We start from the raw sequence: 21,140 nt of genomic DNA, 5'->3' as shown, positions 1-21,140 counted from the left end.
GTTTAAGATTATTAACTGTGCTGGGTTATGGAGGGGAAGGGTAATTAGTTTTTCTGCTGATTCATGAATGGTGAACATGCCTTCATGTTTCTGAGGTTGAGCAAAACAGAATGGAAGAATTGGTTTATTTGCACTCAGTATAACCACTTCTATTCCTTTGGTGCTGTAACATTTTTTCATTTACATCAATATTATTGTTTATAATGGATTTCTAAAAGAAAGACAAACTTCTTGTACTGCACAACTATAATTTTTTAGGAAAATATGGGTGGGATTTTCCAGTCCCGGCTGCTACCGGGATTGTCTGGTCCCACCGAAAGTCAACAGACTTTTGGCTGGGCTGCCGAATCTCCAGCAGCGGGTCCTACCATGACAGGGCCAGAAAATCACAGCCTATGTGTCAGTCTTTGACCCAGAAGCATTAGAGTAAGGAAAATTTGTAATATTTGAAATGCCTGTGAAATCTGTAATTCTTAGAAAATGTTTGAAAAGGACTTTAAAATTTGCATCAATTGTAAAGGCATCAATTGTAATTTTCTTGGATAATAAGACCTGGTGAATCTTGACTTGGAATCAGTACCATAAGGAAGTAAGTTAAGTCCAAAAGCTATGTGGTCAGATACAAAGGAGAGCTGCAGCAGAGAGGAGAACAGAGAAGGCACATTTACAAGGACCTGTGTGTTAAACAGTTAAACAGGATAGAAGGCTGAAGGCAAGGTTAGAGAAGGGATTGTGAATTGGACAATTTTACTGCTGCCAAGTTTTGCCAGAGCTGAGCAGACAATTTAATGGGGTGAATTAAAGAGATGGAATAAAGGAGCCTTTGGGGAATCTGTGCCATCAAGACTGTCATGAACCTAGCTAAGGAGGATCTGCAGGAGTGTAACATTTGGGTGGCGATCATCTCCGGGGACCTCAGATAGAATATGGCTGTCAATGAATGCGAATCGAGGGTCAGATCAATTGAGTGGGGAAGTGAGAGATCCTATGCACCAGAGGCTGAGTTAAATAATTTTGGAATTGCACATGACTTCACAGGTCTGTGGGGCGTGATACGAGTGGTTACATAAGCTGTAGCTTTGTTGTATTGACCATATAAGGTGAAATTCAACTTTTTATTTAAAATATAATTTGCCTGTTAATTCATGTTGAATACGCATTGGTTCCGATTCATGATAAAGTAAAAACTATAAAAAGAGGAAACTTGTTGGTAATTACTTCATTTTGGGGTCATTCAGAAAATGTGGTTATTTTGGTCTACGGCTCCTTCACAGGGAATGTAACAATTAAATTTAATCCCATATACTACAGTATATCTCAAAGTTTTAATATCTCATGAGATACTTCCAAAGTACAGTTACTGCTGTCATGGAAGGATGAGGTTGATAATTATGCTGACTTGTGGAGGGTGGGGTTTGGTAACTCATTGAGTGAAGGATGCTGATTTTGCTAAAGTTTAAGATTGTTAATTGTGCTGGGTTACGCCACCGCGTGTGTTTCTATTTTTTAATACAAGATTCTACGATAAAGCAAGTGAGGTGAATGACCAGTTAATCTTTTGCTGGCAGTTCTGGTTGAGAGAGGAATGTTAACCCTGCTCTTGATCAAATGACACTGTGGGATCTTTGATTTCTGTACAAGCTTTGATAATTTGTTTGAAAGATGGCACTTCTCACAATGCAGCACTCCCTCGGGTGCCAGTTCAGATTATGTGCTCAGGTTCTTGGAGTAACAACTTGCTAGCCTGGATGGGAGAGCGCTTCCATGTAGCCCAAACTGACATAATGTTAAATTGTAATATACTCACCAATAACTATGGGTTGAAAGTTAAGAATGAAAGGGAACAGAAAGAAATTCAGTGACTCTGCCATGTGATTTTTAAAAAATATACTTCTGCAAGTGTGCAACTGGGGCTAGAACTCATATCTGAGATGAGTGTTGGCTGGTAGGTAAAAATTAGGACACCAGAAGGAGGCTGGCACATGCTGGTACAGTCAACTCCAGATAAACATGAATCTCAATCCAACAGCTGTGCATTAAACCACTTCCCACTCACTTCCACCAGGCAGGCCCCAGAGCCAAGCACAACATTGGAGCAGAAACTCTGAGTCAAACAGAAAATGTTCCCGAGTGATCAGATTCAAATGCCACCTGCAGCCAGGTGTCACCCGCACAGCTTTAAGTAAGCTAATGTTATGAATACAAAATTTATAAGTTTTATTGTTTTTGGGACTGCCTGTTTCGTTTAAGGTAAAATGGAGTAGTGAATGGGGAGTCATATGATCTGCTCCGAATTCTGCTTGACAACAAATCTGGATGGCTTGTTGCTATGGGGACAGTGAGCCTGATTTAGAGGGAGGAGGGCACAGGATGTTCACACATGTAAAACGACCAGGGGCAGAATTTTTAGGTTGGCGTGTGGGCACGCGCCCAACCCGATTGGAGGCAAAATTGCACCAGATGACTCCGGGCAGGCGGCCCGACGTGATCCTGCGCTCGCGCGATATTTCAGTCGGCGGGCGCGCGCAAAAGTCAGAACTGCGCCCGCCGACAATTAAGAAGCCAATTGGTATTATTAAAGTTGCAATTGTCTCTGCTTTTTTGTGGTCTGTCCAACCTTACGGTTGACAGATGGACGGATCTGCCAGGCCAACTGCATTTCTCATGAAACCCCATCCAAGGGCGGAATGAGATTTCTGTTATTAAATTTAAAATAAGTTAAAATCTATGGACAGCATTTTTATGATATATATGTTCAGGTGACTGATTGGGACACTTGGGCTTTTTTTTCCAGATTTTAAAAACTTTATTTAATTGTTTTCTAGTCTTCAGTTCCCTGTTGCAGCTCTCTGCCTTCAGGGAGCTTTCATTCAGTATTCGCCCATGCCTGTGCTTATATCAGCGCTCGCCCTCCTCCCGTGCCCACCCCGGCAGCGCTGCACGTTTCAGTGCGTGCTTCAGGCTGGCTCGTCGTTAACTGACCAGCCAGCATGAAATCGCAGTCAGGGGCCGAATGCGGTTGGCGGTCTGTTCCCCAGCCGATCCCAGGCCCGCCAATCGCGTCTGCCCACCAACCTAAAAATTCTGCCCCAGAGCAGCATTGCTGACAGTGGATTAACTAGCCTGAACTCTGCGGAGTTGTGAAGTAAAATGACAGGCAGGACCTGGATGTGGAAGTCCCGCCCCCATTTCTGACATCCAATTTTTTGTCAGTGGGGAAAGGGGGTGGAGTGTGATGCACACAGGAAGAAACCCTGAACTCAGCATGGCCATTTGAACTGTGCTGAGTTGAACCAGACCCCATTTTGGCTGTTGCAAGGGCCTTAACATGCAGTGTCAGAGTCACAAATTGACGCACTTGAGGGGCAGATAAGATCTGTATAACGTTATTGTAGGGGTAGTCAGTGGTACTGTGGGTGAGACACTGTCCTTTCACACTCTGGGACTGGGTGGGGACAGTGGGTCAGACACTGTCTTTTCACACTCTGGGACTGGGTGGGACAGTGGGTCAGACACTGTCCTTTCACACTCTGGGACTGGGTGGGGACAGTGGGTCAGACACTGTCCTTTCACACTCTGGGACTGGGTGGGACAGTGGGTCAACCACTGTCCTTTCACACTCTGGGACTGGGTGGGACAGTGGCCCACATTTTCCTTTGATCGGATTGCAACCCGAATTTGGGAGAATTGGATAATAATTCTCTTTGTTAAGGGAATCAAAAGTACTTGCTTGAATGAGATTTGGCTCTGTCAATCCAGCTTCTCATGGGCATGGGCACATAGTGCTAAACAGCCTCAAAATCAGTTCTAAGCTCTCAGTAAGGTGACAATCTTACTCAAGAGGACACAGAGATGCCTTGGTGTAAGAAATACAAAGTCATCATACAGATGCAAGAGAGTTGTTCGTTGGAGGTCAGCAATGAAGATGCAGTTTGAGGCAGTGTAGAGGGAGCTTTACTCACACTTTGCCTTGAACTGTACAAGGTTCAATGAAATGAAAAATGTTTCAGCCTTGTGCGCTAACATCACACAGTCTGATGAGTACAAACCTCATTAATGCAACCTTTCCCTTTCCTTTTTGATGTCCTGTTTGCTCAATTTCTTTTGGGCAGTGCAGTTGCTCCCCCACAGCACAGATTGGAAACTCAACAAGCTAAAGCTCATGACACGTATCACCACTATATAGAAAGATCTGCAGGAGCTCCAGGTACTGAAGAGTAATACAGAACAAATGTTGCTCACCTCTGCTGCTCCTCTTCCAGGTGAATGAGGATGGTCTCCAGTTCAGTGCTGTGCTCATACTCTGTCCTCCTCAAGCAGGATTCTGTTGTTTCTAAGCGGGTTTGTAACTGAAATTAAGGATAGTGCATAATACAGCGACAACAAAAGCATGGATTTAGGAATGATGTGACTTGCATGAATGTATGTGGCAGAAGCAAGAGCAGCTCTGTGGTTGGATGGCACCTCAATGGAAAACCGCTAGTCTACACATTCACAATATCTGTGTGGTCTGTGTTGCTCCTTTCCTCACTCCATTGCTGCGCACATCATTAGCCATGTGTTTATACCTCCTGGGTCACCTTCTCTCTCACTGCTCAAGTTGCCTGTCTGCTGATCCATTGAGATTTGCCCTAAGCCAGGTTCTAACTCAAGTTGCATACACTGAGATTCTTAAGCCATTAGTGAAGGCCAGCTGAGATGGTTTCCCATTGCCCTCCTCACTATCCTTGGAGTACTTACTACTTGGTTGGCTGCAACCAAGGCTTAAAGAGCCCACTTATCCTCATGATGAGGGGATGGATGTGGTGGGAGGGGTTTCTACCAGCACTCATGAATTCAAACTCCTTTTCATTGCAATTTCCCCTCGCTCTACTTCTACAATCTTGTCCAGCTTTACATCCTCTAGCCTCCTGAGAACACCTTGCCCTCAATTGCCTCCTAAAGCTTATTCTATAGAATTCCCGCTCTAATCCACTCTCCCTTGCTATATCTCCAACCTGTCTTTAAAAGCTAGTGCAGAGCCTATTTTTGCCTGTGCTTTCAGTTACCTCCCATCTTTTCATGATCATAAGAAATAGGAGCAGGAGTAGGCCATTCAGCCTATCAAGACTGCTCCGTCTTTAAATAAGATCATGACTGATCTGATGAGCCCCTAATTCCACTTGCCGGTTTGTCACCCATACCCTTGATGCACTTGTCAATCAAAAATCTGTCTAACTCCTCCTTGAATATATCCAATGACCCAACCTCCATTGCTCTTCCCTACTTTTGTATTCCATTTCCCCTTGCAATAAAGGTCAACATTCCATTTGCCTTTCTAATTACTTGCTGTATCTGAATGTTAACTTTTTGTGATTAATGTACAAGGATAACCAGATCCCTCTGTACTGCAGTATTCCGCAGTCCATCTCCATTTAAACAATGTTCTGCTTTTCTATTCTTCCTTCTAAGTGGGCAACCTCACATTTTTATACATTATATCCATTTACCACATATTTGCCCACTCACTTAATCTATCTATACCCTTTACAGACTCTTTGAATCCACTTCACAACTTGCTTTTCTACTTTCTTCGTATCATCAGCAAATTTTGCTCCAATATGGTTGTTCCCTTTATTCAAGTCATTAGTAATGATCGTAAATGGTTGCGGCCCCAGCACTGATCTCTGCAGCACTTCACTAGTTACAGCTGCCAACCTGAAAATGACACATTTATCCTGACTCTCTGTTTCCTGTTCATTAGCCAACCCTCTATACATGCTAATGTATTACGCCCGAACACCTTGAGCCCTTAGCTTGGGTAGTAACCTTTTATGTGGCACCTTATCGAATGCCATTTTGAAATCCAAATACATTACATCTACTAGTTCCCCTTTATCCACCCTGCCTGTTACATGCTCAAAGAGCTATAATAAACTTGTCACCCACTTACCTCTGGGAAGCAGCTGGAGAGAATCACCAAGTTAAAGACACAATATAAAAGAAAGTTGCAGTTGTTTCCTTAATCAGACCAGCTTCATGCACAGATGAAAACTCATTCTATATTTTCAAGTGCAGCAATACAGGTGAGTAGGCTACAGCAGAACTGGGTAGATAGGATGGGTGGAGCAAAATTGATGAGTCAGTTGTTGAAGAGATGGGCTTCACTGGGAGGCACAGCAATCTCCGTTTAGCTCTGAGGCACCACACTGCATTGCAAAGTGCCCTTCAAACAATGCAAAGGTGGAAAGCAGCCGACAGGAGCAGTGTGCAAATGGAACAGCTCCGCATGGTGCAAGACAAGGACATGGGTTAGGCTGGACAAGCGAGACAAGCACCAGTCAAGATGAGCTCCATCTGGAAGTGAAGGCAATGGATTAGCTTACCCACCTGCTCTCTCACCACTAGTGATGCACTGGGTAAGCAGACTAGTAGAATAGGAAAGGGAGCCAGTATGAAATAAGAGACATGCAGTCAAAACTATGAAAAGAGGCTTAATTCAGTTAATGGCCATAATGATTTGTAACTCCACGCTGAATTGAATGCTCAGACTCATCACCACACACAATCAACAGAGTGACAGGCTTAGCCAAAGGACTGTGCGATCAGCAAAAACAATGGGAATTTATGAACAATAGGGCTGTATACTGAGAAAAAAAAGACCTCCTTTAAAGCACTCCTTGTTATTAAAAAACTACCTTTGTCTGTCTTCCTCCCTCCTCATTTGTGTTTACTCTTTCTAACACTTTTGGACCTCTCACTTTATCTGCCTATCCCTCTTTTGTACTTTCTGTTTAGCTCACTCTTTCTTTCTCGCTCTCTCTCTCTCCACTACACCACATTGTTTCTCTGCCATTCACACTCTCAGTCTCTCTAACACAGCTGTATTGTCACATGAAAAGCCCAAACCATTGATCCAACCCAGCCATGAAAGGTTGGTCTCAGCAGGTCTGACAGCATCTGTGAAGAGAGAAACAGAGTTAATGTTTCAAGTCTGCATGACCCCTCTTCAGAGCTTAGCTTGGTTCTGTAGAAGGGTCATACGGACTCAAAATGTTAACTCTGTTTCTCTCTCCACAGATGCTGTCAGACCTGTTGAGCTTTTCCAGCATTCTCTGTTTTTATTTCAGATTTCCAGCATCCACAGTATTTTGCTTTTACATAAAAGGTTGATGTCCCCCCAGGCAAGAAACATACAGATGGAGGCCTACAGGTCACCAACCATCAGGCATGCTCTAGCACTCTCGTGATGCCTGGCTTGAACAATGAGACTTTTACCAAGGCCGATCTCTATACATGAAATAGTGGCTTATACTCACTGACACTTTCTGCTGTTCTGACTCAGAGGCTTTCTCAAGGATCTGCTGTTCCAGCTCACCACATCGCTTCTTGTACTGCAGGACCTGAAAGGGGAAGGCAAGCAATTCAACTCTGACCCCTGCGCCTTTGGAGATGAGACTTTACCATAAAACAGGGCTACGCATTCAAGCAGCGAATATTAAAATCAAATTATTTTATGGAGTAGAAAGACTAACAGTGCCCATGGAACTTTGACTGCAGCAGGAGAAAGATTTCAGAAAGACAGAGAAAAACAGGAGGGAATTTGAGAACAAGATCAGTGGGGAAGGTGTGATCTTTATTGGAAAAAGTTAGACTTCCTTCTGTCTTGCAACCCTACTAGCCTGGCTGGACAGACATTCTATGACAAGGTATCCAACTAGTAAAATCCCAATCTTGCACTCCTTTTTGAGGAGTCTCAGCCACTGTGAGCATGAATCAGAAATTTTGGGGTGCAAGATCAGCTAATTCTTTAAATTAATGGTCAGACCATGGTGTGAGGCACACTGCTAGGGTTACAACATGTGCTCCAAGTGAGGCAGATTCCTTGCTGCAAATGTAATGTCGGTAAACGGCCACAAGTTTTCAGTCGTCAGTGATTTTCTCCCTCTCAAAGCCAGTTTCCCAAACTCCATCAGCAACATGGAACATAAAAGATTCCATGGCACTATTTTGGAGAAGAGTTCTCCCCAGTGTCCCAACCAATACTTACCCCTCAACAAACATCACAGAGTATCTGGTCATTATTTCCTTGCTGGTTCTGGCACCTTGATGTGTGCAAATTGGCATTTTCTACATTGCAATAGTGACAGCGCTTCAAAAAATGCTTTATTGGGTGTAAAACACTTCAGGTGGAATCATCCCAGATTGTCACTAAGTGCGGTAGGGGGCGGGTAAAATGGTGTTTTACCCACTGGCTGCAGTGGCGGCTTTTCACGGGCATAGTCCCAAACCTGCCGCCTTAATTGTGCATTCCGGGGAAACACGCCGTTTCCATGGTGGGCGAGCTCTCAATTAGCCACCACACCTCACCACTCCACTTCAGCACGCTGGACACCATGTCCAGCTGGCTCACACCTCTCAGTGCTTCCAGCCCAGGGCTGCTGCAAAGAAGACATGGCTCTGAAAGGCAAAAAGACTGCAGCCCCCAGGTTCTATGACGCATTCCTCGAGCACCTTTTGGATGCGGTGGAGGTTTGCTGTGATGTCCTCTACCCAGATCTGGCCACAGGATGGGCAGCAGCCTCACTAATCTGGCCTGGGAGGCAGCAGGCAGCAGTGGTTAGTGCCAATGCCCTGTGAAAGAGGACAGCCACCCAGTGCCGCTACAAGATGATTGGTCTCATCCGTTCTGCCAAGGTAATTCACTTTTCTCAACACTCGAAACTCACACACTCACAAACCCATCACATATCCACGGGGATCTCAAGGGACAACACCACTAACTCTCACACACACCCTCACATCTCCGTCAGGCTCATATCCTCTTGAGCTCACATCCTCATTCTGTCCATGGCTCCGCTCACACACAAACATTACATGCAGTACCATGTGTCCTGCTCACACTCTCTATCTGCTTTCATGCAGGAGAAGCCTGCTCAATTCAGCAGAAAGAGGTCCCGGATCAGGGGTGGAGTGGCCCACATTAGGCCCGTCACTCACTTTAAGGAGTGTGCCATCACACTGACTGGTGAGGACATGGACCCTGCCTGTGGTAATGGTGAGGTCAGCGGCAAACACCCTCATAAGCATCATGCACCACATCATCCCTCTCTCAACGCAAATGTGATTGTTCTCTCTCCTGCTTTTGACTCTGCTGCCATGCACTAATCACCTCTACTTTGGTTCACAGGGAGCTCTGCCAAGCGACCAACACCCTCAGCTCCAATCAGATCCTCACCTCCAGCCAAGAGGACTCCTCCTCCATTGAAGAGGTGGAAATAAGCAGCCTGGAAAACCTGTCACAGCGCTTACCCACACATTCCACCAGCGCAGAGACACACATTTCAGTGGGACCTGGATCTAGGGCAGGCTCAGGTTCACAGTCTGGTGGTCACTGCATGGACATGTGTCCACAGCAGCAGGAGGCAGGTTCGTGCGAGCTCCCCAGCACTCGGAGGACTGCTGGGGTTCAGGCATGTGTGAGGCCCGAGTTAGCTGATGATCCTCTGGATTCAGCTTTCCAATGCATCGTGGAGAGTCAGCAAAAGATATGGGAGCATCATGCAGAGCTGTTGGAAGCTCTCAGCAGAGTGGCATGCAAGTCGGAGGAGTGCGTCTATCCTGTCTCTGGTGAAGTGGTGCCCACATGTGCACATATGGAGGCCTCATGGGCAGGATTGTAGACACCATGGAGACCCTGGTCTATCAGAATGTTGAGATGTGCAGACCTGCACTCCATCCTGGGAGCCATGGATGAGTTCCTGCAGTGGCAACGTGAGAGGGAAACGGGGCCCCTCAATGTCTCTCTAGGTGCTCCTTCCTCTCAGGGAGTCAGACTGGGGCCCCTGGGCACCCAAAGGGAGGAGGAGCGGCAGCTGGACACACCTGGATCATCCAGTCAGGATTCTCAGAGGCTGTCCTCTCCCTCTGAGTTCCCTTTGCCTGTGACTCCCTCAACCTTGTCGTCTGTCACCACAAAGGGAGCAGCTGGCCCACGAGTGATTCTGGAGGGAAAAGTATGTGTGGCCGGGCTTGTCAGAGCCTCATGCAAGCGCTTTCTCTCACGCTCAGATCCTTCACGTTTCATACTCACTTCAATATCCTGAACCTTTTGAATGCAGCCTGCTGGGGGTTCACTTTCAATTCTCCATCTGAGCTGACCTGCATCTCTGGCCACATGATTACACTCACATGCAGCACCCGATCTCGCCCACCATGATTGTCGTTTCACTTTTGGTTTGGACAGCATGGTCTGGATTCGGTTTTTTGTGTGCCCCCCCATCTTTCCCCCCTCCCCCAGTAACCCATTTCCTTTCCCCCATCACAGTTGATCCCCCCGGCATCACCTACCAGCTCCCCTCCATGACCTGCCAGCCACAACCCTCTTCCTTTGTGGATGTCCAGGTGAAAGTGTACGTTCCCTTCTTTCCTGAAAATCCCACCCCCATCTACATACTCCTTCCCTTCCTACTCCTTCCCACCCTCAGGGTCAGTGTCAACCTCTGAGTCCCCACCAACCACCCTCGCTGTCCATTCTAGCGCTACCATTGAGCTACCCTCCTGCCCCTCAGTCATTCTCACCATTCCCTCATACCACGCCAATCCTCAGTTCACTCCCCAGGAGGCAGACATGGACCTATCAGACCTTCCCTTGCACATTAACCTGGACATCACCCCCCATGGACCTCTTGTACCCCTGGAACCCTTTCCTTCTGCAACCCCTTCCCCCCCACTTAGTCCTCCCAGCACCCCCTTGCTCCCTCACCCGCTTAGTCCCTCCCCATTCCTGACTCCCTTGGATGCCCTTACTTCTTCCCCCACCCTTAGTCCTCCATCCCTCCCGACTCCATCTTCCAGCCTTACTTATTTCCTCTTCCTCACTCTCCAGCCTTACTCCCCCCCACTTCCTCACCCTCAATTCTTCCTCCAGCTTTACTCCTTCCCACTTCCCAACTCATTTCTCCACTCTTACTTCTTCCTCCACCCTTACTCCGTCCCCTCTCCGCACTCCTTCCTCCTCCTCTCCACACTCCTTTATCCTTGTTGGACTCCTTCCCCTCTCCACACTTCTTCCCCCCTCTGAACTCCTTGGCTTGCTCCACCCCTCCTTACACATACCTCCCCAGTTGCCATCTTTTCCCTATTAACCCTTCCTCTCCCATGCTCCCTCCCCCCTCCCAACCTCACCCCACAATATCTTAATTCCCCCCCAACCTCACCTCCCTGACACCACCATTCCCACCCCCCCAACTCACCCCCGACACCCTTAATCCCCTCCCCAAGCCTCACCCCGCCTGACCCCTCTTCCTCTCCCAGTCGATCCTAGACATTCCTCTCCCACTCCCCTCGACCATCATCCATTGTGAGCATCAACGATGACTTTCCAACTTCCATGAGCTGCTTCACAACAGACCCGTGAGAATCCACCCAGCATGCCGTGGACATTCCTCCAGGATCCCGTTGCTGTGGGGCTCCAGCATCTTCTACTCCTCGGAAGTCCGCGATGTGAGCAAGGCCCTGGCGGTAAGTCCTGACTTTTGCACGTCACAGTTGTCAAGACGTGTTCTGCACCGGTGTGCTTTCCTGCCGATGTGGGCAGGCAATCCAGCGGGAAGCGAATGAGTCTGGCAGGCTGGTCTTATAGTGATATGCTGATGTATTACAATGAGGTTCCCTACGTCTGATGGGGAACGCAGCCCATCATCGACGGGCTGAGCGGATGATCGCAAACTGGTTTCATGGTACCGTGAAGCCAATTTTTGGCCTTCTTACTATATTGTCCACTCACGCCATCGAACATGCCCGACGCCAGCAGGCACGGAAAATCCCGGCCTTCGGGAGCTTTAGAAATGCAAGTCTTTGGTTTTTTTTCCCAGCCTATAGTAAAACGGTTGAAGTTGAAGTTTAAATTGGGCAAATATTACATTTTTATATAAAAATCTTAGATTACTAAACTCTTACTAACACACAGCTTGATTGCCAAGAAACATTAGACCAAGTTTTCTATAAATTGAAGATAAAAATAGCTAATTAGCCAACCCACGTGAATAGGCAGCTTAAACATTCATTCATTCAGCTCGCACGAGTAACAAGAAAACTGAAACACACTCAATTATTAGATATGAGCATGATTTGCCTTGTAACTGTGCTGCTGTGTCTCAATTGCATGTGCCTGGGGAATTGCCTGTGTTCAGCATTCTGGCCATTCAGCACTAGATAATCCGGAACATTCTTTGCTTGGTTCAGTAGTTTGTGTATTTTAACTGTTATTCTTGGAGTACTAATTCCATGCAATGGGAAGTGGTTTGCCCTGTCAGTATTCTGTGTTTAGATCAGATCTTGCTTGGAGCAGGTCTGAGTTTATCTAGAGTCATCTGTCCAAACACAGCTTGGATCCAAACATTTAATTATTTTGGCCAAATATTGCAGCAGATTTAACCCTTCAAAGGACTTTAGCACATCCATCCTGAAAACTCTCCTGCTGTGGTAGTGGATTGGATTCCGGCCTTTTTACTGCAGAGATGTGTTTCAATATCCAGCCTTCACTGATGGTCTTGACTATCTACTGCCTAGGTAAACTAAGTTTCAGGCACTTTTGAGTGGGTACAGTTCTAAAGCAGAAATCTGCCTCTAATTAAATACTAATTACCATTGTTAATTACCAACATAAGGAAAGTTGGTGCAGGAAGTGAAAAAATGCCACACGGGGTTGGCAATGTGGCACATTAATTTGTACCTAACTTGGAGAGGTTGATCTGACACTAGGAGCCAGAAACAGTAACTGTTCCATTTCACAGCATCAACTTGCCTCATCTGGACTTCCAAAAATTTTTGGGGAGCTCCCATCCTCTCCCACATAAAGGGAGGCTTGAAGTTTTTGGTTCCGAGCATCTTCCCACCACCCCCAACACCACCCCAACCCTGCCTTTTATGATCCTGTACTGAGTAGAATTATTCGCTGGCTCCGCTTCTTTTTTGTATTTTCCTTCAGAGCATTTTTTGTAATCTAGCATACATTCAGGCACAAAGCTAGTCCCAGACCCAATGTGGGATCCTCTAATCCCACCTATCTCAGGCTGAGCACTTTGCCATACAAAGTATCATCTGCTGACCCAGTCCTGTACTCAGATGGGCTGAGTTTAAAAGTCCACCGTGCTGGTGAGAAGCTAACCTATGCTTCTGGGGGACAAGGCTCCCTGCCGACAACACAATTGTAAAATTATCTCCAGTGTTTTGCACTGAATCCTGTTCTGTGCTTGTCAACTCACACAACCTGTGCCTCATAATCAGCAGCTTCGATCTTGTGGGACTAACAAAACTGGGGCTGCATTTGACCATGATACAAATGCACTATTCCTGAAACCAGGATGAGCCGACCTCACTGAATTGTGCAAAGAAAACCCCTATCCATCATTTTAATGTCTATCGAAGGCATTTGCAGTGAATCAGGTCAGGAGTGTCCTCACTTATCACCCCACCAGCCTCTGCATTCAAAGGATCATCCTCCGCCATTTCCGCCAACTCCAGCATGATGCTACCACCAAACACATCTTCCCTTCACCCCACCCTGTCGGCATTCCGTAGGGATCGTTCCCTCCGGGACACCCTGGTCCACTCCTCCATCACCCCCTACTCCTCAACCCCCACCTATGGCACCTCCCCATGCCCACGCAAAAGATGTAACACCTGCCCCTTCACTTCCTCTCTCCTCACCGTCCAAGGGTCCAAACACTCCTTTCAAGTGAAGCAGCATTTCACTTGCATTTCCCCCAACTTAGTCTACTGTATTCATTGCTCCCAATGCGGTCTCCTCTACATTGGAGAGACCAAACGTAAACTGGGCGACTGCTTTGCAGAACACCTGCGGTCTGTCTGCAAGAATGACCCAAATCTCCCTGTCGCTTGCCATTTTAACACTCCACCCTGCTCTCTTGCCCACATGTCTGTCCTTGGCTTGGTGCATTGTTCCAGTGAAGCCCAACGCAAACTGGAGGAACAACACCTCATCTTCTGACTAGGCACTTTACAGCCTTCCGGACTAAGTATTGAATTCAACAACTTTAGGTCTTGAACTCCCTCCTCCATCCCCAGTCCCTTTCTGTTTCTTCCCCCTTCCTTTTGTTTTTTCCAATAAATTATATAGATTTTTCTTTTCCCACCTATTTCCATTATTTAAAAATATTTTTAAATCTTTTATGCTCCCCCCACCCCCACTAGTGCTATACCTTGAGTGCCCTACCATCCATTCTTAATTAGCACATTCGTTTAGATAATATCACCAACTTCAACACCTATGTGTTCTTTTGTTCTTTTGTCTGTGACATCTTTTGATGATCTGCTTCTATCACTGCTTGCTTGTCCCTACAACCGCACTACCCCCCTCCACTCCTCTCCCCCCACCCAACCCACCCCAAATCCTTAAACCAGCTTATATTTCACCCCTTCCTTGGATTCACCTAGTTCTGTTGAAGGGTCATGAGGACTCGAAATGTCAACTCTTTTCTTCTCCGCCGAAGCTGCCAGACCTGCTGAGTTTTTCCAGGTAATTCTGTTTTTGTTTTGGATTTCCAGCATCCGCAGTTTTTTGTTTTTATCTCAGGAGTGTCATTGGCTATGAGTAGTAAAATGCAGCCAGACAGCAACTGTTAAAAGGCTGTTGCTGAATCTTTAAAGGAGATACCAGTTTTATGGACTTGAGAGCTTTTGCTGCAAAAACATGGATTTCAAGGATAACTGTGGGGGTTGAATCTGCCACATTCACAGACAATGCCTTGGAGGTCTTGCTGCAAGGTAAGCTGCAAAGGAGGGTGGCTCTATATGGACAGAAGAACATTCTCCACTGTAAGCTGGAGATGTATGTAGCATGGAATGAGGTAGCCCACTGGGTCTCTAAAACCTGTCAAATCCGTTTATCAGGGAGCAAGTTAGGACAAAGTATGTTGATTTCTAGAGATGTGCTAAGAAAAGTGGTCTGAAAGTTGGCAATTCAGCTTAATCAGATGAAATACAAGGACTGTTTGTAGAGCCTCAATGTGTAGGATTGCATTGGCAGGAAAACATTAAACATTACAGGATGTGTCCATTAGTTCTCAAATGCTGAGTGACTTGCCAATTTCCCATCCTAAGTATCAGCTCCCTCCAATTCACCAATCTCCTAATTCTATTCCTGTTGTCTTTTTCATACTGCAGCATTCCAACTCCTCTTTCAATGGCAAAATTGTGTGGGATGGGGAAACTGGTCAGGCGGACTGTTTCTTATTTGATTGCAATCCTATGTGAATGGAGAAAGCAACTCCAGAAATGGCTTCTCCACACCATCAGTGCCAGAGTCCCACAAAGATATATCCTTGGCCTCTTCTTTTCCTGATCTACAAGTTAGCCCTTAGTGACCTCAACTGCAGACATGGGATAGACTTTTACATGCACTTTAATGATACCCAGCTCTAACCCTAACCATTCCTCTTCATCCCCACACTGCCTCTCTGGTGTGAGTCTGTGTGTCCAAACTCTAACCTTGGACGAGTCCATTTTCTTTCAGGTCCAAAATGGGAAAGCCAAAGCCATTGTCTTTAACCTCCAATGCAAAATGCTCCTTTGCTACTAATTCCATCCCCTCCCCGGCCACTGTCTCAAATTGTTCATAAGCTTGTGCTTCTATTCAACAATGAGCTAAGCTTCAGAAGCTTTATCTCTCTCACTTCCATCACTGTAACATTGATCACCTTCGCCTATATCTCAGCATCCTTTCCTGCCCATTACCCCTCTGTTTTGAGTTCTGCACTGGTTCCCAATCCTGTAATCCTTCATATTAAAAACCCTTATCCCTGTCTTTGAATTCTTCCATAGCCTTGTCAATTCCTATCTCCACAACCACTTCCAGCCCTATATCCCTGCTGATCATTCCTGCTTCCCTTCCCTTTCATCAAAAAGTTGGTGTCAGATATGCCCATACCTTGTATCCTTTAAATGTACCTCTATAATATTTCCCTATATTTTACCTTAATTGTATACCTCTGTAATATTCCCTGCAGTATATTCTGTACATGTTCCTCTATGATATTTCCCTGCAGTATATTCTGTAAATATACCTCTAGAATATTTCCCTGTAGTATATGCTATAGATGTACCTCTACAATATTCTCCTACAGTGAACCCTTTAGAATGTTTGAGCCAAACCTAACTCCTAAGGCTCGGAGCTCATAACCACATTGACTTGTGTTTTCCCACAATTCCCTGTTCAGTACAGATTTATTTTGTTAAGCAGTGAGGAGGTTATTCCCACAGAGCCTCAACCTGGATCTCGCTCATGGAAACAGCACAAGAACTCATTGTTCAGGAGCAAACTGTAATCCCTGTACAATTGTGCCACAGCATCAGCTGGTGATTTAATGAAGGTTACATTTGGATTAGACTGGATTAAACTAGATGAAACCCGGATCAACCCGATTCCTTTTGGAAATATGCAAACTTAAACATAGCCGTTGTTTATTGAACAATGGGATTGTTTGAAATGTTTTCGTTCTTTTAAGCATTTAAACAATCTTATCTTGGCCCCATAATGGTTTATCAGCTGAGTAACAGGGCAAAAAGCAGCCCCTTGTCGTATCCAGGGACAATTTGCCAACGGGAGTCGAACCTCTGGCACTCTTACTTGGCAACTTCATTTTATAGTAATGAATACTTGGAACAATTTGAACCTTGGATCTGACTGAAAACCATTTGATTTTTGGATGGTTCCCATCAGAATACTGTAAAAACTGACTTGAGAACTTAGGTAAAACCATGTTTGGAGAAATATGGAAGGAGGTTCTCAAGCGAGACTAGAGAAGCTGGGATTGCTCTCCTTAGAGAAGCGAATATTATGGAGAAATTTAATTGACATGTTAAAAATTACAAAGGGTTTTGATAGGATAAATGCGAAGAAACTGATTCCACGGACAGGAGGGTCAGTAACCAGAGCGCACTGTAACATGACTGGAAAAAGAACCAGAGTGAAGATGCAGAGAATTTCTTTACGCAGTGAGTTGTTATGATCTGAAATGCACTGCTTGAAAGGATGGCAGAAGCAGATTCAATAACCCCTTCTGAAAGAGAATTGCATATATACTTGAAAGAAACATTTTTCAGCATTATGAGAAAATGTGGGAAATGGGTCTAATTGGATAGTTCTTTCTAGGCGCTTGCACAGGCATGATAGATTGTGCTGTATCATTCTATGAGGCCATTAACTTGTATAGCCCTCCATTAAACAATTTGGATGTCAACCTCAAGACCAACCACTACCACCATAAATCACAGGCACACACAAATATGGCGCCTTCCTGTTCTTGTTGCTGCCAAGCCTTCTTATTACAAACTGCCCACATGTTTAACTGTTAAACAGGGTGTGCTGAACTGATCAGTCATTCATCTGAAAGCAAACTTCTACTTCAGAAAGGAGTGGGCTGTATCAAATTTACATCCATTTGTCTGATTCCAAGTCCAAAAGGAATTCAATTGTATTGAAAATGGAGGTTTATGTGGGCATGGTGGCCACTTAAATTGGTGCTGGGGTCTCATGTCATATAAAAACAGAAAATACTGGAAAAACTCAGCAACACTGGCAGCAGCTGTGGAGAGGGAACCAGAGTTAATGTTTTGTGTCCAGCATGACTCTGCTTCTGAATTATTTCTTCTTTAATTCAGATTTCCAGCATCTGCTGATTTTGTTTTTATCTCATTATCATATGTGAGGCATGTAGCCAATGTTGCTTGCGCTGTTTATGGATCTGCGTGCTTGTTTGGAGAAGGTGGGAGTGTGAAGGAGGGAGGTATTAATGGACTCAATGGGCTGAATCTGGCACTTTGGTTATGTAATGGCAGCCAGGATCTCCTAAAGAAGAGGTGCAGTATGTAGAGAGGAGGGAACTCTATAATGTGTACCCGATGTGTACAGAGAAATGGCTCCAAAACATGTAGGTTAGATCCCTGCATTCTCAGATGTCACTTAGGAAGCCCTAGTCCTGGCAGAGGATAGTAGAATAGATATCCTGCATCCCCAAGGGTTTTGGGGTGAGGCCAAGGCAGAAAGCCCTTCACACAACAACTCTGTTACCAGTGGGAAGTGCTCACTGAGGCGGTCAATGCATGTAGTTTCGCTCCCAGGACCTGGCTACATTGCCAATAAATGTTCAGTAATTTCACCAATGTTAAGGTAAAAATGCCAACCCTCACCTCAATTACTTTCCCTACATCTGCATCACTGGCAGCTACATGAATTCACACTTCTCTTCATTCTTCTACAACCGTTGCAATACACCTCACTCCTCCTTTTCCTCCTAGTCACACATTCTGCACCTCCTGCTCTGACCACGACCCCGACCATCACTTGCCCATACCTCACATTTTACTCACAACTAGTCAATTGGTCAGCCCTCCTGGGGACACAACTCAAGTTGAATATAACTGGCACGGTTTTAAGAGCAGGTTAAAATATCTAAAAGCCAAAGTCAAAAGAATGGAGTGTGGGAAAAAGAAGGGAAGCCAGTTGATTGGTCCTATTGAAAGATGAAAATATCACAAACAAAATTTTATATAAACTAAAGGTAAACAAGCAAGGACACATGCCATGAACAGTTAAAGCAAGCTAAGTTTACTATTCCATTATCTATTAAAGTTAATGGAAAATAAGATAGGAGATAATTGTGGTAGTAACGGACTTGATGGGCCAAATGGTCTACTTCTGTGCAGTTATGAATCAAATGGGAAAAAACTACATTAAGAGTCATAAACTGTACTGGGCCACTGAAAGATGCTCAAGGACAGATATCTGGGGGTATGACAGAAATATTAAATGAATCCCTGTGTCAGTCATACATCTGAAGATGTTACTCAACTTGACAGCAGTAAGTGGTCCTTTCTGACTGCTAGTGCCATGAGTTGTGAGGTGAGTTTATCACATGGTGAGACAGGACAGACCAATTTCACAAAAGGCTACTACATAGAATGTAGGAACTCTTATTTAAGTATTGTAATGAGCTTTCTGAATCATTCTGCTATATGCCCTGGATGCCTACAGAGCAACCCATGCTAATATGTCAGATGGTACGCTTCCAGTGTAGACAGGCTATATTGGACCCTTGCCCACTTTATGTCTGAAATATGGTCACAGCATGATCAAATTGCTCAGCTCAAATGTTCAGTTGATTCAGAGCTCAATTTCTCTCACTCCCTTGGTATTCAAAGGATACTCCAATTAGTTTCTGGACAAAACAAAGCAAAGACTCAATGTTGTAAACAGCCCACTTTTTAAATGGTCTACATTTAGTTCCAATCACATGTTGTGTAGTCAATTCTTAATGCTCTCTGAAATGACCCTAGCAAGCCCCTCAGTTATAGGCAATCACTTATGAGTATCTATGGCTGGACAATAAATGCTGCCACCTCCTAAGAGCAAATCTAGGGGAAACCCCTTGACACACACTCCAAGTACTAAAACAAGGTACTGGGCTCATCCCTCCTCTGGTGGCACAGAAACACTGGGGGCAGTATTTAATGTGGGGTTCTTGCTCACTAGCTGGAGAGCTGGCGAGAGCCCTGTGTTGTCTCCTTTGAGGTATTAAGTGCCTCCAGCAGCGGACCTTCCCCGGAATCAAGGATGCTAGCAGCAGAAATCCCACCCCCTGAGAGCTGCCAGCCAAACACAGACTGGCAGCTATCCTTTGGAAGCAATACCAGCAGGAGCTGTGCTCGCTGTTGGTAATGCACTCAGGCAGAGGCCAAGGATTACTAAGAGACCCAAGCCACAGGTGAGTGAGGACTATCTGGGGATTGGGGGATAGGGAGCACTGGGGGAAAGGGGTCGGCAGCAAGGGCAGGGGATGGTTCTCAGTGGGACCCCCCCAGTCTTCCCAATGCTAGGTCCCTCAATCAGGCATAAGGTGCCTTTGAATGAAGGATCCCCCCACACCAGGATTCTACAGGCAAACACATCAGAGTTTGCTTTTCGGGCTTCCCACATGACCACTGCACTGGCTGCCGCTGGTTGAATACCAGCAGCGACAGGATGAGGCCCTTAAACGGACCTTAATTGCCCACTCAAGGACCTCAATTGATGATGGAGTGGGAAGGCGTTCCATGAGCCTTCCCGCCTCAGGTTTTAATCATAGCACAGGCAGGAAGGAGGTGGAGTCCCCACCCGGCACCCTCCAGCCCAATTAAATGTTCTCCCACCTCCAAACTCACTTTAGGGGAGGGCATTAAATTTCACCTTGCGATCTCAATTCTGCCACAAATTCTCCTCACTCCACCCTCCCAGAATTAAGACGCTGGTGATTTGCACAGTTGCCAACCTTCTTTTTATTAAGCATCTGTCCCATTCCCAAATTTCTAAACGCAGCTTTCATTGTCGATGATCACTATAAACAAGAGAACACACCACAGCTTAAAGACTCATGCCAAGGTCTAGTTTCTTGGCATTGATTCAAACTGCCTCACTGCACACTTCTTCACTAAGCCAGTTGCCAAATTCCCTGCAATTCGACAACATTCATTTCCCTCCTTTCTGATCCAGCATCCATGTTCTGGGTCTACTTTTGACCTCTGTGCAAATTGGAATCTGTTTTGAAAGGCTGTTCTTTTCCTACCTTGACCTGAAGCTTTTGTACAAGTTGAGCCTGACGCTGCTGTCCATCTTGATATGCCTGGAGCTTTCTCCTATAAACCCTCTCTTCATCCTCAAAGTGGCGGCGGAGATCTGATGCAACCTTTGACTCAGCCCCCTTTTGCTCCCTCTCTGAAACTTCAGCCTTGAGGGACTTCTCCAACTAATGGAAAGGAACACAGAAGAAAGATTAGGCCTAACTAAAGAAACCTAATAACAGCCAAATGAAATGGTGTACCACTGTATAACATTTGGCATGGTAGCATGCAGTAAAATGTATCTTTGTTAAAGTGATTGCTTGCATGTTGGCCCAGTAGAGCAGCTGGCTCCTTACTGGATAGTCAAGCATTGAATCTCAGAACTGTATGTCACTTCAGTTCACCCACCACTGTTGAAGATCATTTTTGTTTGAGCTATCTACAAAAAGAAAGACTTGCATTTCTACATAGCCTTTCATTATCTCGACGTGCTTTACACCCAAAGATTCTCTCTGTTTTAATGCAGCAAACATCTGCGTAGA

General features: G+C 45.5%; 1 protein-coding gene across 1 annotated transcript in view; it reads right to left on the bottom strand.

Annotated features, from left to right (window-relative positions):
• crocc2 (ciliary rootlet coiled-coil, rootletin family member 2) overlaps window positions 1-21,140 on the bottom strand; it is a 300,592-nt gene that overhangs the window by 197,299 nt on the left and 82,153 nt on the right. The window contains exons 4-6 of the mRNA XM_041205725.1: window positions 20,604-20,783; window positions 7,299-7,382; window positions 4,243-4,349 (exon numbers count right to left, since the gene is read on the bottom strand). Coding sequence (XP_041061659.1) covers window positions 4,243-4,349; window positions 7,299-7,382; window positions 20,604-20,783 — 371 coding nt within the window. The remainder of the gene's footprint in view (window positions 1-4,242; window positions 4,350-7,298; window positions 7,383-20,603; window positions 20,784-21,140) is intronic.

The sequence above is a fragment of the Carcharodon carcharias genome, chromosome 2 (assembly GCF_017639515.1).
Source record: "Carcharodon carcharias isolate sCarCar2 chromosome 2, sCarCar2.pri, whole genome shotgun sequence".
NCBI classification, from domain to species: Eukaryota; Metazoa; Chordata; class Chondrichthyes; order Lamniformes; family Lamnidae; genus Carcharodon; species Carcharodon carcharias.
The sequence above is the reverse complement of the archived record's forward strand: the minus strand, read 5'-3'. Positions and strand labels throughout refer to the sequence as shown.